The 13,287-nt window shown below is 40.7% G+C and overlaps 1 protein-coding gene across 4 annotated transcripts; it reads right to left on the bottom strand.

Moving 5' to 3' along the window:
* Positions 1-4,622: 4,622 nt before the first annotated feature.
* LOC143861922 (ammonium transporter 1 member 1-like) lies at positions 4,623-7,735 on the bottom strand. Of its 4 annotated transcripts, none has more exons than XR_013240073.1 (3): positions 5,876-7,735; positions 5,502-5,577; positions 4,623-4,747 (listed from the first exon to the last, which is right to left on the bottom strand). XR_013240073.1 is itself a non-coding variant. In XM_077372893.1 (2 exons), exons 1-2 carry the CDS (start codon positions 7,403-7,405, stop codon positions 5,560-5,562), a joined length of 1,548 nt encoding a protein of 515 aa, XP_077229008.1. In that variant the 5' UTR covers positions 7,406-7,734; the 3' UTR covers positions 5,242-5,559. The 4 variants fall into 4 exon arrangements, 1 of the variants encoding a protein (XP_077229008.1); XR_013240074.1 differs by having other exon boundaries at positions 5,502-5,571; XR_013240072.1 differs by having other exon boundaries at positions 5,460-5,577; positions 5,876-7,734.
* Between the last annotated feature and the right edge of the window lie 5,552 nt (positions 7,736-13,287).

Here is a 13,287-nt window from a genome sequence, read left to right as displayed (position 1 = left end):
ACGAATCAGGCCAATAATCCAATCCTGACATCTGATAATAAGTACCTGTCTGTAGTTGAATATGAATTGTCAAAAGATACATGTAGAAAATTCTTCACATTCACAAACACAGTATTGGATGTTAGGATTGCACCACGGGGGTGCTTTTTTGGGCCATACGAGATTCAAACCAAGGCTTATCGAACGAGGGGGTGGGTGTGAAATTAAGACTGTTGACCTTTTAGAACTTCACAAAGCGGCATGGTCTTGGACTCATCCCGAGTAGACATCCCATGCATAATATATGAGAAATGACTCAAAAAAAGTATAAATTGCGTATAAAGAGGGTCAGATTGCCGATCATGGTTTACCTTTTGTTTGTGGAACCCTAAATAAGGTTTCAAGTATAAAGAGACTAGGATCATCTGATTAATTAATTCTCAATGGCATTAATCTCTACTTACTTACCTTTTTAGCATTTCCATACTATTATTTAGACCTGGCAAAAAGTGACCCAGACCTGCGGGTACACCCGGCCTACCCGTAAATTCCGGGTCTGGGTCACCAATCTGTGACCCGTTTAAAATTGATCCACGGATCCACCCGGCCCGTCAAAACTGGGCCGGACCGGGTGGACCCGCGGGTGCCCGTAGAGAATTACAAAAGTTTTATTTTGGCCTTTTTTTCCCGTAATTGTCATATGTTAATTTTCTTTGTAGTTTTTTTTGGTAATTGTCATATATTAACACCTTTTCGTATTTTTTTTGAAATTTTTCTTCCGTAATTTTTCATTTAAAAGTTAGTAACCGTATGACTATTATAAGTTGCTATTATTTTATTGCTAGCCACCTGTGCGCAACTCGTACTTCTGTGGGATCTTTGCAGCAAAGGATGTGGACAAGCCGAAAAGTAGACTCAGAGAAGGTGGCTAGGGAATCCCTATTTTAAAAAATTAATCTTAAAAAATAATATGTCAGAAATCTGGCCGGCCGGCGGGTCGGCCCTGGTCCAAGCATAGTGACCCATAAAATTTTCCGGGTCATTTTGACCCGGCCCGTTTGACCCGGACCCGTACGGGCCAGGTCAAAACCGGCCCGGCCCGCCTGTTTGCCAGGTCTACTATTATTGGGAAAATCGTTATAAGAAATTAGCTTTTACACGCCTTGCTAAAATATGTTAATTGGCACTGCTTTTGCCTTGTTTACTTGATCAAATCTTGATTCGATACCATTGATCAAGGATGAAAAATATGTCCCAAATATGTATTTTAGACTTCGATCTTAGCACTCTTGTGATTGAGATCCTTGTTTGGCACCATACATTGACCCACTAGGTTGTCCCTCTGATGATCCATCTAAGGAACGGTCCTGATTACCCAGCACATACGCCAAGTGTGCAGTGTTGGAGTCATTTTCATTCATCAGGACTAGAAAACAGATTTTGTCTTGTTCATCTAATTCATCCTATTTGGCTGCTCATACATGCAACAGCTAGCCCGTGATATGCCTTCTGCTAGGGTCCCTATCAAATCCCTTCTAAATTTTTATTGAGTTGAAGTTTACCAAAGAACTAAAGAAGGTTGGGCTCTTTGGAGGCTATTCAACGGCAACTCACTGAGTCTGTTCCGTTTCTAACCGACCTACCTCATTCCCAGCTGAATTTGCTCTTTGAAAAATCCTCCCACAAGTAAACAAAGGGTGGATAGTCTCTCGAGTTTGAAAGTCATAGCCACTTCATTCAGTGCGTGGAATTAACAAAAAAAAAAAAAAAAAACAGTCTGAACTCTATTCCATCTCAACTACAATTGTTCAAATTCTCTGGTGGTTCGATCGGACTACCACTCAACCGATTAGTTAGGGAAAAGTTGGCGGGTTTAATAGTCAGATGGGAGTATGAATAAGTTGGGACGATCAACCAAATATTGTGATGATTGATTAGATTTAGATTTAGATTTAGATTTCTGTATTTTCCAAATTTCGAGTGGGTTTTGTTTGTTTTCTCTCTCAATCGATTGCCTTACCAATTCACCACCCTCCATTTAGATTTCAATAACACAAACATTAATACTGGTTTTTGGTTATTTGTCAATTCAAGCCTAGATATCCAATCTGACAAGAATCCATTTAGATTTCAGTAAGACACTAACAAAATTATTATTGGGATTGGTTATTCGTCAATTCAAGCCCAGATATTTCTGGATTAGGTTGGTTCTAAGATTATATACATATAAAGTAGAATCAAAATGAATTGATTGCTCATTCCATATAATTGAATCAAGATATTATATAATTGAAAGCTGTAATATTTCTTTGTGTGAGTGGTTTATACTTTACATGGAGCGTTTTTCCCAATTATGAAAGCGATTCTACTCACATTGGACCTTAACCCAACACCTTATGACACGGCTTATGATGAGCTGCTAAATCAAGTTCTCATTTAGGTGAAGTGTGATATTAGAAGTATATTGACTGTCCCCTAATAGTTGAATACCTTTTTTTTTGTAAAGATAATGGTATGAATATGAGAAAAGTGTTTCTAGTCTGCCGACTAGAGATCATTCTCTAGTTCGGCGACCAAAAAACATGGGTCCCACCTTATTTGAGTGATGCAAAGCATTCATTTGATGGGCCCTGACATAGAGAGGGTGTCCACAAAAAATCAGCTACATAGGATCATCCCAACCCTGTGATTTGTGGAGCTTAAAATGGACGGCTATAAATCGGTACAAATCTGTCCATTTTTTAGCTCCACAAATGAAAGGGTTAAAATGATCATATGAAGCTGATTTTTTGTGGACACCCTATCTATGATGGGGCCTATCAAATGAATGCTTTAGATCACCACAAAAAATGTGGGACCCAAGTGTTTTTGGTCGCCGGACTAGAGAATGATCTCTAGTCGGCAGACTAGAAACACCTCTCTCTATAAATATATGGCATACCAATTCCTTACTTATTGATGATGAGATTATTGATGTAGAGACAATTCCAATAAGATTGAATTTACCTGTTCAAACGCATCCAATTGGAATTAAATTCTAGATGCATTTCATCGCTCCACTGAAAATTCCCTCTGTCCTTCCCCTTACGCTTACTGTACTCCAGCTTTGTAGTTTCTGCTGTTTTATAAACATCCTTCGATTGATCCACTCAACTAGGAAACTAAAGGACAGAGGTCGTACCTATCGAAAAAGGAGGAATGTAAATATCATCAATGGTGTATCCCTAAGATTCTGCATTACTTTATCAGCCCTTATTTTTAATTAAATACTGCTATCGTGACTCAAGATATCCAGTCCAAGGTGGAATATTTGTCAGACCCCGCTTCTCCAAAAATTCCAGAAACCAATCCCTTTCCCTTTCAATCGATCCACACCAACGATTTCTATAGGGTATATGTTTTACCCAAAAAATTAGAGGGAAGATTCAAAATAATCTCCCTCTTGCTTTTTAAATCTCTTGTCTTTTAGCAGTGCCTTGAGACTTGAACCCAAAACCATGTGTGTCATGTGAGTTGGCTTGGAATCCAATGCAAGTTTTCTAGTTGCACATTGAAAAGTTGAAGAAACTTTCACCTCCATATAAGAGGTAGTGCGGAGACAAAAGCTTAGGCCTTTCAGGAGGCATTGGAATTTGTTGGGAGACCTAATTTTACAACAATACCAAAGTATCATTGTGAGTGTTGGTAGCATATAAGTTCTAAACTATGGATACCCAATTGAAATAATAAACAATCCACATGCACAAAGATGCGCACGACTCAACAAAATTACGTACATCGAAGGGAGACACGCAGGGAGAGCCAATTTCTTCTCCTCTCACTTTTGCATAAGGTACGACGCTACCTTAAATAGTCTGTCTCTTTCCCCATTTGTTTCTCTCTCTTGGTCGAAGTAGGAAGTATCATATCGAGAAATTATCTGGTGCAAGGCCTTACAACAATAAGGCCTTTGTACGGTGGAAGTACCACCCTTAACATTTGATCCAACAACAGCTCCTCAAAAAGCTGAAAAAGTGAGCTGCTGTTGGATCAAATATCAAGGGCAGTACCCCTACCGTATTGTTGTAAGGCCTTACACCATATAAAATCTCGCATCAAGAGATCCCATACTTTACCAAGCCCGGTAATACCTTCCTCTCTTTATTTTCTTTTCAAACAAGGAAAAACTCCAAAGAGAAGGACAAACCTATCCAAACTAGGATGAACCCCACCCCACTCATCTCACATGGGAAATGAGACAGAATCCCAATAGACTAGGATGAACCCCACTCGTCTCTCATGGGAAATGAGACAATCCCAGTAGAGCTCTCTTAATTATATGGGTAATTATAAATATAGGCACTGTTTAAACGATGTAAAAGAGAAAAACAATAAGGGGAAAGTCCTTGTTCTTCCACTCCGTTGTGTCTTGCTTATCTTATTCACCTGTCACTACAAAAAAAACATGTTTCTAAAAGGGAAATGATATCAGCACTGCAATGTTTCAATAGAAGTGCGGTCCTAGATTGTCTTTTCTTATTATGAGAACTGTAATATCCTTTTTGACATGTCATTAAAAACCAAAACGACAATATGCTTCTGCGCATCTATTATAACATTGGAGTGCTGATATCATTTCCCTTCTAAAATAAGCAAATAACTCATTTTTATTAAGGATCAAACTCCAAACCTTCATATTATTAAAAATGACAAATGTTTTTCTCTCGAGGATCCTTTTCCACATGGGATGCACCTTTGTGTACAGACTCATCCACAATAGTCCATGCACCTGCAAAATGAACGGTTCTGATCTTATCACGATCTAAATAGGAATTATGATTGCCACTTTTCAAAACAAGGTTTTAAATTTCAGTCTTGGGAATAATTTCGGTCCTCACCAAAATTGAAATTTCTGCCGAAATCCTAAAATTTAGTAGAAGCGCTCAAAATGTTGGTTTTTTGGGCAAAATTCTGTAAGGTCACGTTTGGATACCAACAAGAGTTAGATTTGGATTCAGTTGATATTTTGAACTGGATCAGATCCTTAGATTTCCCAAATCAGCCACGACAGTGCAAAAAATTATGATTTTCAAATTTGTTCTGCGAGACATTATTTGGAAATAAATATTTGTGGCAACTTCCTTTACTATCACTGCTCCTCAACGTTGCTTGCAGCAGCGAGACATCCCTCCCTTCTCTCTCTCTTAAAACAAGATATGAAGATGATTGATGCGTTTTGTATCCAAAACTCAAATCCAAATCAAAATACAAATGCATGAGGTATCCAAACGGCCCTAAATAAATAAAAATTAATATTTTATCGAAATTTTGGCCTAAATTTCGAATTTGGAACGTTTGTCCTGACCGAAAGCCTCCGGCTGAAATTTAAAAACATGGTTTTGGTAGGAAAGAGCGTAAAAGTGACTTTCTTATCAGCATCAATCCATTCAATCCCAACAAGGAGTCACGTCTAAAATGGAGTGCTGTACGACTACTCCAACCTTTCTCTCTTAATTTTAAGCTTCTCATCAAGGCGCTCTAACCTTCTTTCATTTGACTAAAACATCTCATCGGTAACTGTCACAAGCACTGAAGCTAACCTCAAACAGTGGGCTGTACCTATCAAAACAAGAAGGCATGTCATTACTTTATTAATTAAATACTCCCCTCAAGAGTCAAGACACAAAGACGAAGGAAGAATAAATTCCAGACCCCACTTCCCCAAAAATTCCAAAACCCAATCCCATCCCCTTCCAATCAACCAACCAAACAATTTCTATGGGCACATAAAAAAAACCCCTGGAAACATAAAACCCATACAATCTCAAGCCATAACAAAACAAGAAAGATAAGATGATAACGATAACGCTACAAAACAACAAAATACAATATCTGTACAAAAAAATGGCATCTAAACCTGATTGGTGGGAACAGAAGTTGTGGGACCCACATGCATGGGTGAGGTCTTGACCATGAATCCGTTCCTAACCGACTCATCCTCATCGTGATAAACGTAAGCAAACCCACCGTGCCGAGTTAAATCCATCCCGGCCATCTCGTCCTCCGCAGAAATACGCAAAAGCCTCAATCGATGAAGCACGTAAAAAAGAGTTCCCATAAGTGCGCTCACCCACCCAATTATAACCGATATTTGGATAACGTGCGCCGCTAGTAACCTTCCACCCCCTCCCATAAAAAGTCCGTATGGCCTTCCGGGCCGACCAGGATAGACCTCGTTCACGTACTTCTCCCGCGCGAACAAACCCGTAAATATAATCCCCCAAGCCCCACACCCTCCGTGTAGCTGAGCCGCTTCTAAAGGATCATCATACTTCAGCTTCTCGGCTAACCGATTGCAGCCGATCAAAACGGCTGCAGCCACGAAGCCGCATATAATCGCGGCCCATGGGTCCACCACCGAGCAACCGGAAGTTATAGCCGCGAAACCACCTAACAGCCCGTTACAAACGTCGGTGACGTTCCAGTGACCGGAGATAAGCCGTTTCCCAAACAGAGTCGTTAGAGCTGCCGTACAACCGGCTAATGTTGTCGTGACAGCTGTCCGTCCCACCGCGCTCCACTGCCCGTAGTAGGACCCACTTGCACCGTAGCTTCTTAAGATGGTTAGGAACGAGCCGGGGTTGAACCCGTACCATCCGAACCAGAGGAGGAAAGTTCCGAGCACTACTAAAGACGCGCTATGGCCGCGTAACGTAACGGATCGGCCGGTATGGTCGAATCGGCCGATACGGGGACCTTCGATTAAAGCACCCCATAAACCAGCTATCCCTCCGACCATGTGAACGACACCAGAGCCCGCAAAGTCGATGACTCCGGATCCGAAAAGTAAATTATCGGATCGGGATGGGCTGGCCCACCCGTCGGCCGACCAGAACCAGTGGGAAACAACAGGGTAGACGAAGCCTGTTAAAAAGGAGGAGTAGATGAGATACGCGACAAATTGAGTTCGCTCCGCGATGGAGCCGCTTGTTATACCGGCTGCGGCTATTGCGAAGGCCCATTGATAGAGGAAGTGGCTGTAGTCGAAGGACGGGGAGGGGGAGGGGAGGTTTTTGAGGGCGAAGAAGTGGTGGCCGATGAAGGGGTTGGAGGGAGAGCCGAAGGCGAAGGCGAAGCCGAAGAGGAAGTAGAAGAGGGCGCCGGCAGCGGCATCTAGGACGTTGGTGAGCATGATGTTCATGGTGTTTTTGGCGCGGACGGAGCCGGCGCAGAGCATGGCGAAGCCGAGTTGCATTGAGAAGACGAGGTAGGCGGAGAAGAGGAGGTAGGTTGTGTCGATGGCGTAGGTGGCGTCGGAGAGATGGGCTGAGACGGTGGTGAAGCGGGAGCAGATGTAGGTGGCGGCGGTGGTGGCGGTGGTGAGATTGGCGGTGGTGGTGGAGAGGAGAGGGGCTAAGAATTCAGCCGAGCAGGTTAGGTCCGCCATGGCTCGGCTTGAGAGAGGACCGACTTTTATGGTGGACTTTGTTGGAACTTGGGAAAAAGGGAGAGGGGTGCCTTTTATAAGGATCAAGGTACGCTTAGTCTCTCTCTCATCTTTTATTTTGAGAAATTATATGATGTAAGGGCTTAGCTTTTGTACGGTGGAAGTAGAACCTTGACATTTGATCCACAGCAGCTCTTCGAGAAGTTCAAAAGGTGAGCTGCACTTAGATCAAATATGAAGGCAGTGCCCCTACCGTATTGTTGTAAGCCCTTACAACATATAAAATCTCTCCTCTTTCTTATCCAAGATCCACAGTCTCTCCTACCCATAAAAAAAAAGAAAAAGATTCACACTCTCTCGTTTCTTATTTGGAATGAGGGTCGGCATTCTAACACACGTGAGTTACGTGTGCACAATCTTAACAGTTCATCTGGTGTAAGAATTCTGATGGGTTTTCTATAGATTGGCTATGACCCATAAATCATAGCCATTAATATGGTAACCATAATACTAGTTGTGGCTTATCCATAAAGGGCCCGCCAAATCAATGGTCCAGATAAAGTAGCATGTATCGCCCACGATGCAGATAAGACGAGCTGATGGCCTAAATAGTAGCCTTTTTATTAAGGCTTCTGCTATGCACAACATGGAAGATGGGGCATTTTGTGATGCAGGGGCATCTACGGCGTTCGTAGGCCCAGCATATCAAATAAATGATCAAGCTATTTCAGACCGTCGGATCATGAAATTGATGACACGTATCGACGTTCGAGATTGGAATTATGCAAGATCATATTTTTCGGGGGCCAAACAAGGCAAGTTCGTAAGAGTTCTAGACGGGGCGCAGATCAACGGCTCACGTTGATCCCATGGAATAATGAGTTTCACTTTCATTAGAATTTATTTTGAATTTAGTTGGAAGAATTCCATACTGCCTTGAACGTCCAAAAGTAGAGATTATTTAGGAGTTTGATAGGTTTTAGGATAGTTTAGACTGGATAAATATTGGGTGAGATATTTTAGAAGTTTTCTTTTGTTTTGTTTACTTATTTTAGTAGATTTAGGACATCCAACCAAGAGCTGGTCACGTGTAAAACGTTTTTGATTTGATCAGCCTAAAAGCAGCCCTTTACCTGCTTATTGTTATCACCAGATTTGCATAGCTCTCACCCTCTATAATTTTAGAACAGCCAAATCCTCTCTCTTTACCTACCTTGTAAACCCCAGGCCTCAATCCTTAGTATAGCCAATTGAAAGTCCCTCTCTTGTACCCAATTTTCACCCCACCAATTAACAGCCCTTGCTTGAGTCAACAGAACCACCTTTGCACTCCCCCTTTAATTCCTTTACATTATTTATGTAATCAGACCATCCAAGATCTCATATTGATATAACCGATTACCCTTTCCGTTCAACACAAAGAGCCCTTTACTCTTAGCAGCCATTAGTTCCACATTAGAGTCCTTGCACAACCAACCATCAATAAAGATTTTCACTCGTTTCACCTAATTTTAGGCCCTTTTCAATAGCTCCTTTCATCCTGTTCCTTTAGTTTTCCTTCCCTTTTCCTTACATTTACCTATCCTAAGACTACCCCTTAAACTTAAGTTTTTCCACTGTAACATTCGTTCCTTTGGTATTAAAGCTTCTGCTATTCGCCGCTCCCTGCGTCAGACGGTCATTGCCGTAGTTCTAATTTACTTTCATTAGCTTCTCCAAAATACACCCATGTATTTAGGGAGAGACGGAGATCTTCTGCCAAGCAATGGGTCATGCATCCATCACCAACATACAAGTGGTATGTTTGGCTTGCCCAAAATTGTGGTTTTTGAATTCTAATAGAAGTTGTAATATTTTCAATTTGAAAAACACTAAAATGTTTTAAGGAAAAAAATCACGATATAAGAATTGATTGAAGAGCCACTTTCATTGACAAAAGTCTGGCCTAATATTTAGAGATCTTTCCAGAGAAATTTAGTAAAAGTTGATTTTTTGGCCATGTTATAATTTTCAATGATTAACTGAGAAATATTTTGCAAATTAGGAATTTATAAATAATAGAGCCTTTTGACATACCCAATAGGGGGGATGGAAGATCATACGAGAAACCGACTTATTTCTCTTGAATGAAGATCTGCTTGGTTCCCCACTGGAACAGAAGATCATACGAGGGACCGACTTCTCTCATGGTCATCTAGCGAACGAATACATGTTCAGTTTCACGGCAACTTGTTAGTTACCTAAACCTCTCCCATATGGTCCCACCTTGTTTACACCCCCCACTTAGGACCATAACATTTCATCATGCTCTGTGCATCCCTCGGCCTACTCTATAATAACTTCACTCACTTCCGTGACTTGAACACATGACGTGGTGTGCTCTGAAACCAAATGTTTAAAGTACTAAACAATATGCCAAAAGCCCAAAAACTTATGGAACACGTTAGGCTAGGCCCTTTAAATCTATCGCATCTAGGCTAGGTCCTACCTAGTCCAGCACCTAGGCAGGCCCCCACTTAGGACCCTAACACAACTCTTTTAAATTTGAATTGCATTGTGATGATGATGGTAATGCAAGTTAAATAATGGAGATGATCCCCGCCCCCTGGGGGGCAGTACGCATGCGCCCCCTATTATGGTAAAATCGGTCTTGGCCTTCACGACCCGGACACGTGTCAAGAAATAATCCGACGGTTAGAAATAGATCACCTTTCGCTCTCCATAAGGTTTTTCCTATGTACAATATATACGAAGGGGCATTTTAGTAATTTTAGCTGAAAAGGTCATACCTATAATTCTAATTTACTTTCATAAGCAGCTCCAAAATACACCCATTTATTCAGGGGGAGAGAGAGAGAGAGAGATCTTCTACCGAGCGCAACTTTTCGGAGATGGGTCATGCATCCATCACCACCAGACAAGTGGCCATATGCCTCTATGGAACACATCAAAAAGGCAGTATTTAATTTTTTATACTTTAACACTCCTCCTCACGTGTGGCCCACTTGGCAGAATGTGAATTTTTGATAACAAGGAGGTTTGAACTCGAGACCTTTGGCTCTGATACCATATTAGCTTACCAACTTCTCCAAAAGCTTAAACTGTTGGAGAAAGGCAGTATTTAATCTTTTATACTTTAACATGTCTCACCTAGTCATGCACCTACGCAGGCACCCACTTAGAACCGTAACACAAGTCTTTTAAATTTGGATTGCATTGTGATGATGATGGTAATAGAAGTTGAATAATTTTAATGTAAAAAAATAGAAGTCCTCTGTGGCCTAAATTGTCCTAATTAACAATGAGATGTGGCGTAGATTAGGAAAATTAGGGTCTGACTTTCGTAGTTCCTACCAATACATGACTTTGAAGATAGGGAAAGGACCGTGGATGGTACGGATACTACGGACCAAACAAACATTTCTTATTTCCTACGGATGGGAGACTATGGTTGATTTCAGAGTGTTCTCCCATTTCACAATTCAGCCAATTAAAGAAGATTCAATCTGCATTTTCAATAAGCCATACAAGTCTTGGCTAGTTGCGTAAGGCTTTTCATTATCCCTCTTTTTCATTCCTACAAAAGCAAAGGGGAGAATAGTCGCGGATCATGGTTAGACCACCAAATTAGAATAAAAAATCTTCGGATGAGGTTGGGGTTAGGGGAAGTGGTATATTCGTCCCCCTTTGTTCGCATAATAAATCATAAATAAACTAGGAGGTGGCCAAGGGAAGAAAAGGGGGCGAATATACATCACTTCCCTAATAAATATTATATGGCATGCAGGTGGCCACACCTTTGGTTCGTCCAGACCGTCCACCTGATTGCCTTACAATCCAGTTTGGACAATCTTAATATCTAATTAAATGTAGTTTGGCTATTGAATCTGGACCGTTGCTTGCCTGTCCATTTATAGGCGTGATCAGATAGTTAAAATCATCCAATGAATTAGCAAGCTTTTGGACCTGTTTGAGATGTTAGATGGGCCCATTGCATCAAAAGTCTGGATCTGTGATCTCTGATTCAAATACTTCTTGGGTGGTTTATTTACTTGAAGAAATAGGGTTGATTTACTTGTAATACTGGAATCCAACTGGATAATGAAATAAGTAGACAAAAATAATCTTACCAACAAAAATGGGAAATGTTATCATCACTACTGTATTTTGATGAGGGCACTCCTCACTTTATTCAAATTACGGTATGGCCCGCACCATGGGATGATCCAAACCGTCCATTAGATGGGCCACAGTCTAAATAGGTTGTGCCCCAAAAATTATTTCCATATGTTGACCCTAACCCTCCGATCTATACAGGGTTAGGATCAACCCTCTAACATTCATATCAGAGGCTTAGGTTCAACCTATGGAAATGATTTTTGGGGCACAACCTATTTAGCTGTGGCCAATCTAAGGGACGGTTTGGATCATCCTATGGTGCTGGCCATACCGTACTTTTAATAAAGTGAGGAGTGCCCTCATCAAAATACAGTAGTGCTGATAACATTTCCCACGAAAATAAATAGATGAATTTTCCATTTCTCATTATGGTATTTAAAATTTACATTCCTAATTACTACTAATTACTTTTCAAAAAGTCTCAAATTATTTACCCAAGAGTTTTATTATTATTTTAAATGATTATCCATAGTGGTTTATTGTTACTTCCCTCAACCCATTTTACTATTTTCTCTTTTAAATTAGATTATAAATATTCTGATGAAGCATATTCTATGTCCTGGGTTGCAAAGGTTGGGCCCATCTTGTGGGCCATCAGAACCAACCCAAGCCCAACCAATCTTGGGGTGTCTCTTTGCAGCCAATCAAGCTTATAAAATCCAGGTTCTAGCTTGTAAAATCTACTACTGTAAATCCTGGATTATAAAATCCATTATCCGAACGGCCTCCTAGTGTTTAACTATTCCCAACATGGCTTCCATCTACCTGCAGAATGCAGAAGCCAGTAAAGCTTTTTTTTCCCCTCCAACCTGGTGATGGCATTATAGGACTGAAATTATGTTACTTCTGAGTCGAATAATCTGTGTTGGGCTCGCAATCGGTTCTCAGAATCCAAAGCAAACAGGGCCCAAGTGGTCTGAGGGGTGACATTCAATAGAGTAACAGAAAGCCTAACCATAGAAGGAAAGTAGATCTCCCTTCATGATTCCAAGTCCAACAACAGATTCTGTAAGTTTTCGTAACAAAGCTCCATGACAAGATGTGAACAATAAATAGACACAATAACTGGAAATGGCGAAACATATGCTGTATCCATGTAGCATGTTCTCCCAACTGGTTGATGAAGTCCGTGATGTATATCTGAAGTAGCGTTATAGTTCAAAAGATGATCACCGGTCAGAGTCTCAATATCCTAATCCGTGTTAGAGGAATTAGGTCAAGCAAGAGGTTGCTTGAAGCATTACACCAAAGGTATCTAATTTGCCTCCAGCCCCTATATATATTAGATACACTAGGGTTTTAATAGGTTAGTGGGCTCTAGCCCAAATAGGCCCACTACACCGGTCCATTATCTTATTGGGCTTATATTAGAACATACATGGGTTATATTATATACCCAACAATCTCCTCCTATGTTCTACATATAGCACAATCCAATAGATAGATAGTGTAATGTTCAAAACAAAATATAGAAACATCCACATCACCATATGTTTTATATCATAAAAGATCTGTAATCCAAATGAAAACATGAATCCTTTTATGACAAACCAAGAGTTTTAGATATACAACAAGCTAAACTCAACCAAAAGGTAGTTTCACATATAAGTGAACCCCACTGATCTTAGATGAATTCATTCATGAGGTATGATTCTCATCGAGATCCAAAATAAAGTTCCACAAAAAAGTGAACTCTATGCATA

The sequence above is a fragment of the Tasmannia lanceolata genome, unplaced genomic scaffold (assembly GCF_043159265.1).
Source record: "Tasmannia lanceolata isolate RefF3 unplaced genomic scaffold, GAP_Taslan_0.1 ptg000037l, whole genome shotgun sequence".
In the NCBI taxonomy this organism is placed as follows: Eukaryota; Viridiplantae; Streptophyta; class Magnoliopsida; order Canellales; family Winteraceae; genus Tasmannia; species Tasmannia lanceolata.
The sequence above is the reverse complement of the archived record's forward strand: the minus strand, read 5'-3'. Positions and strand labels throughout refer to the sequence as shown.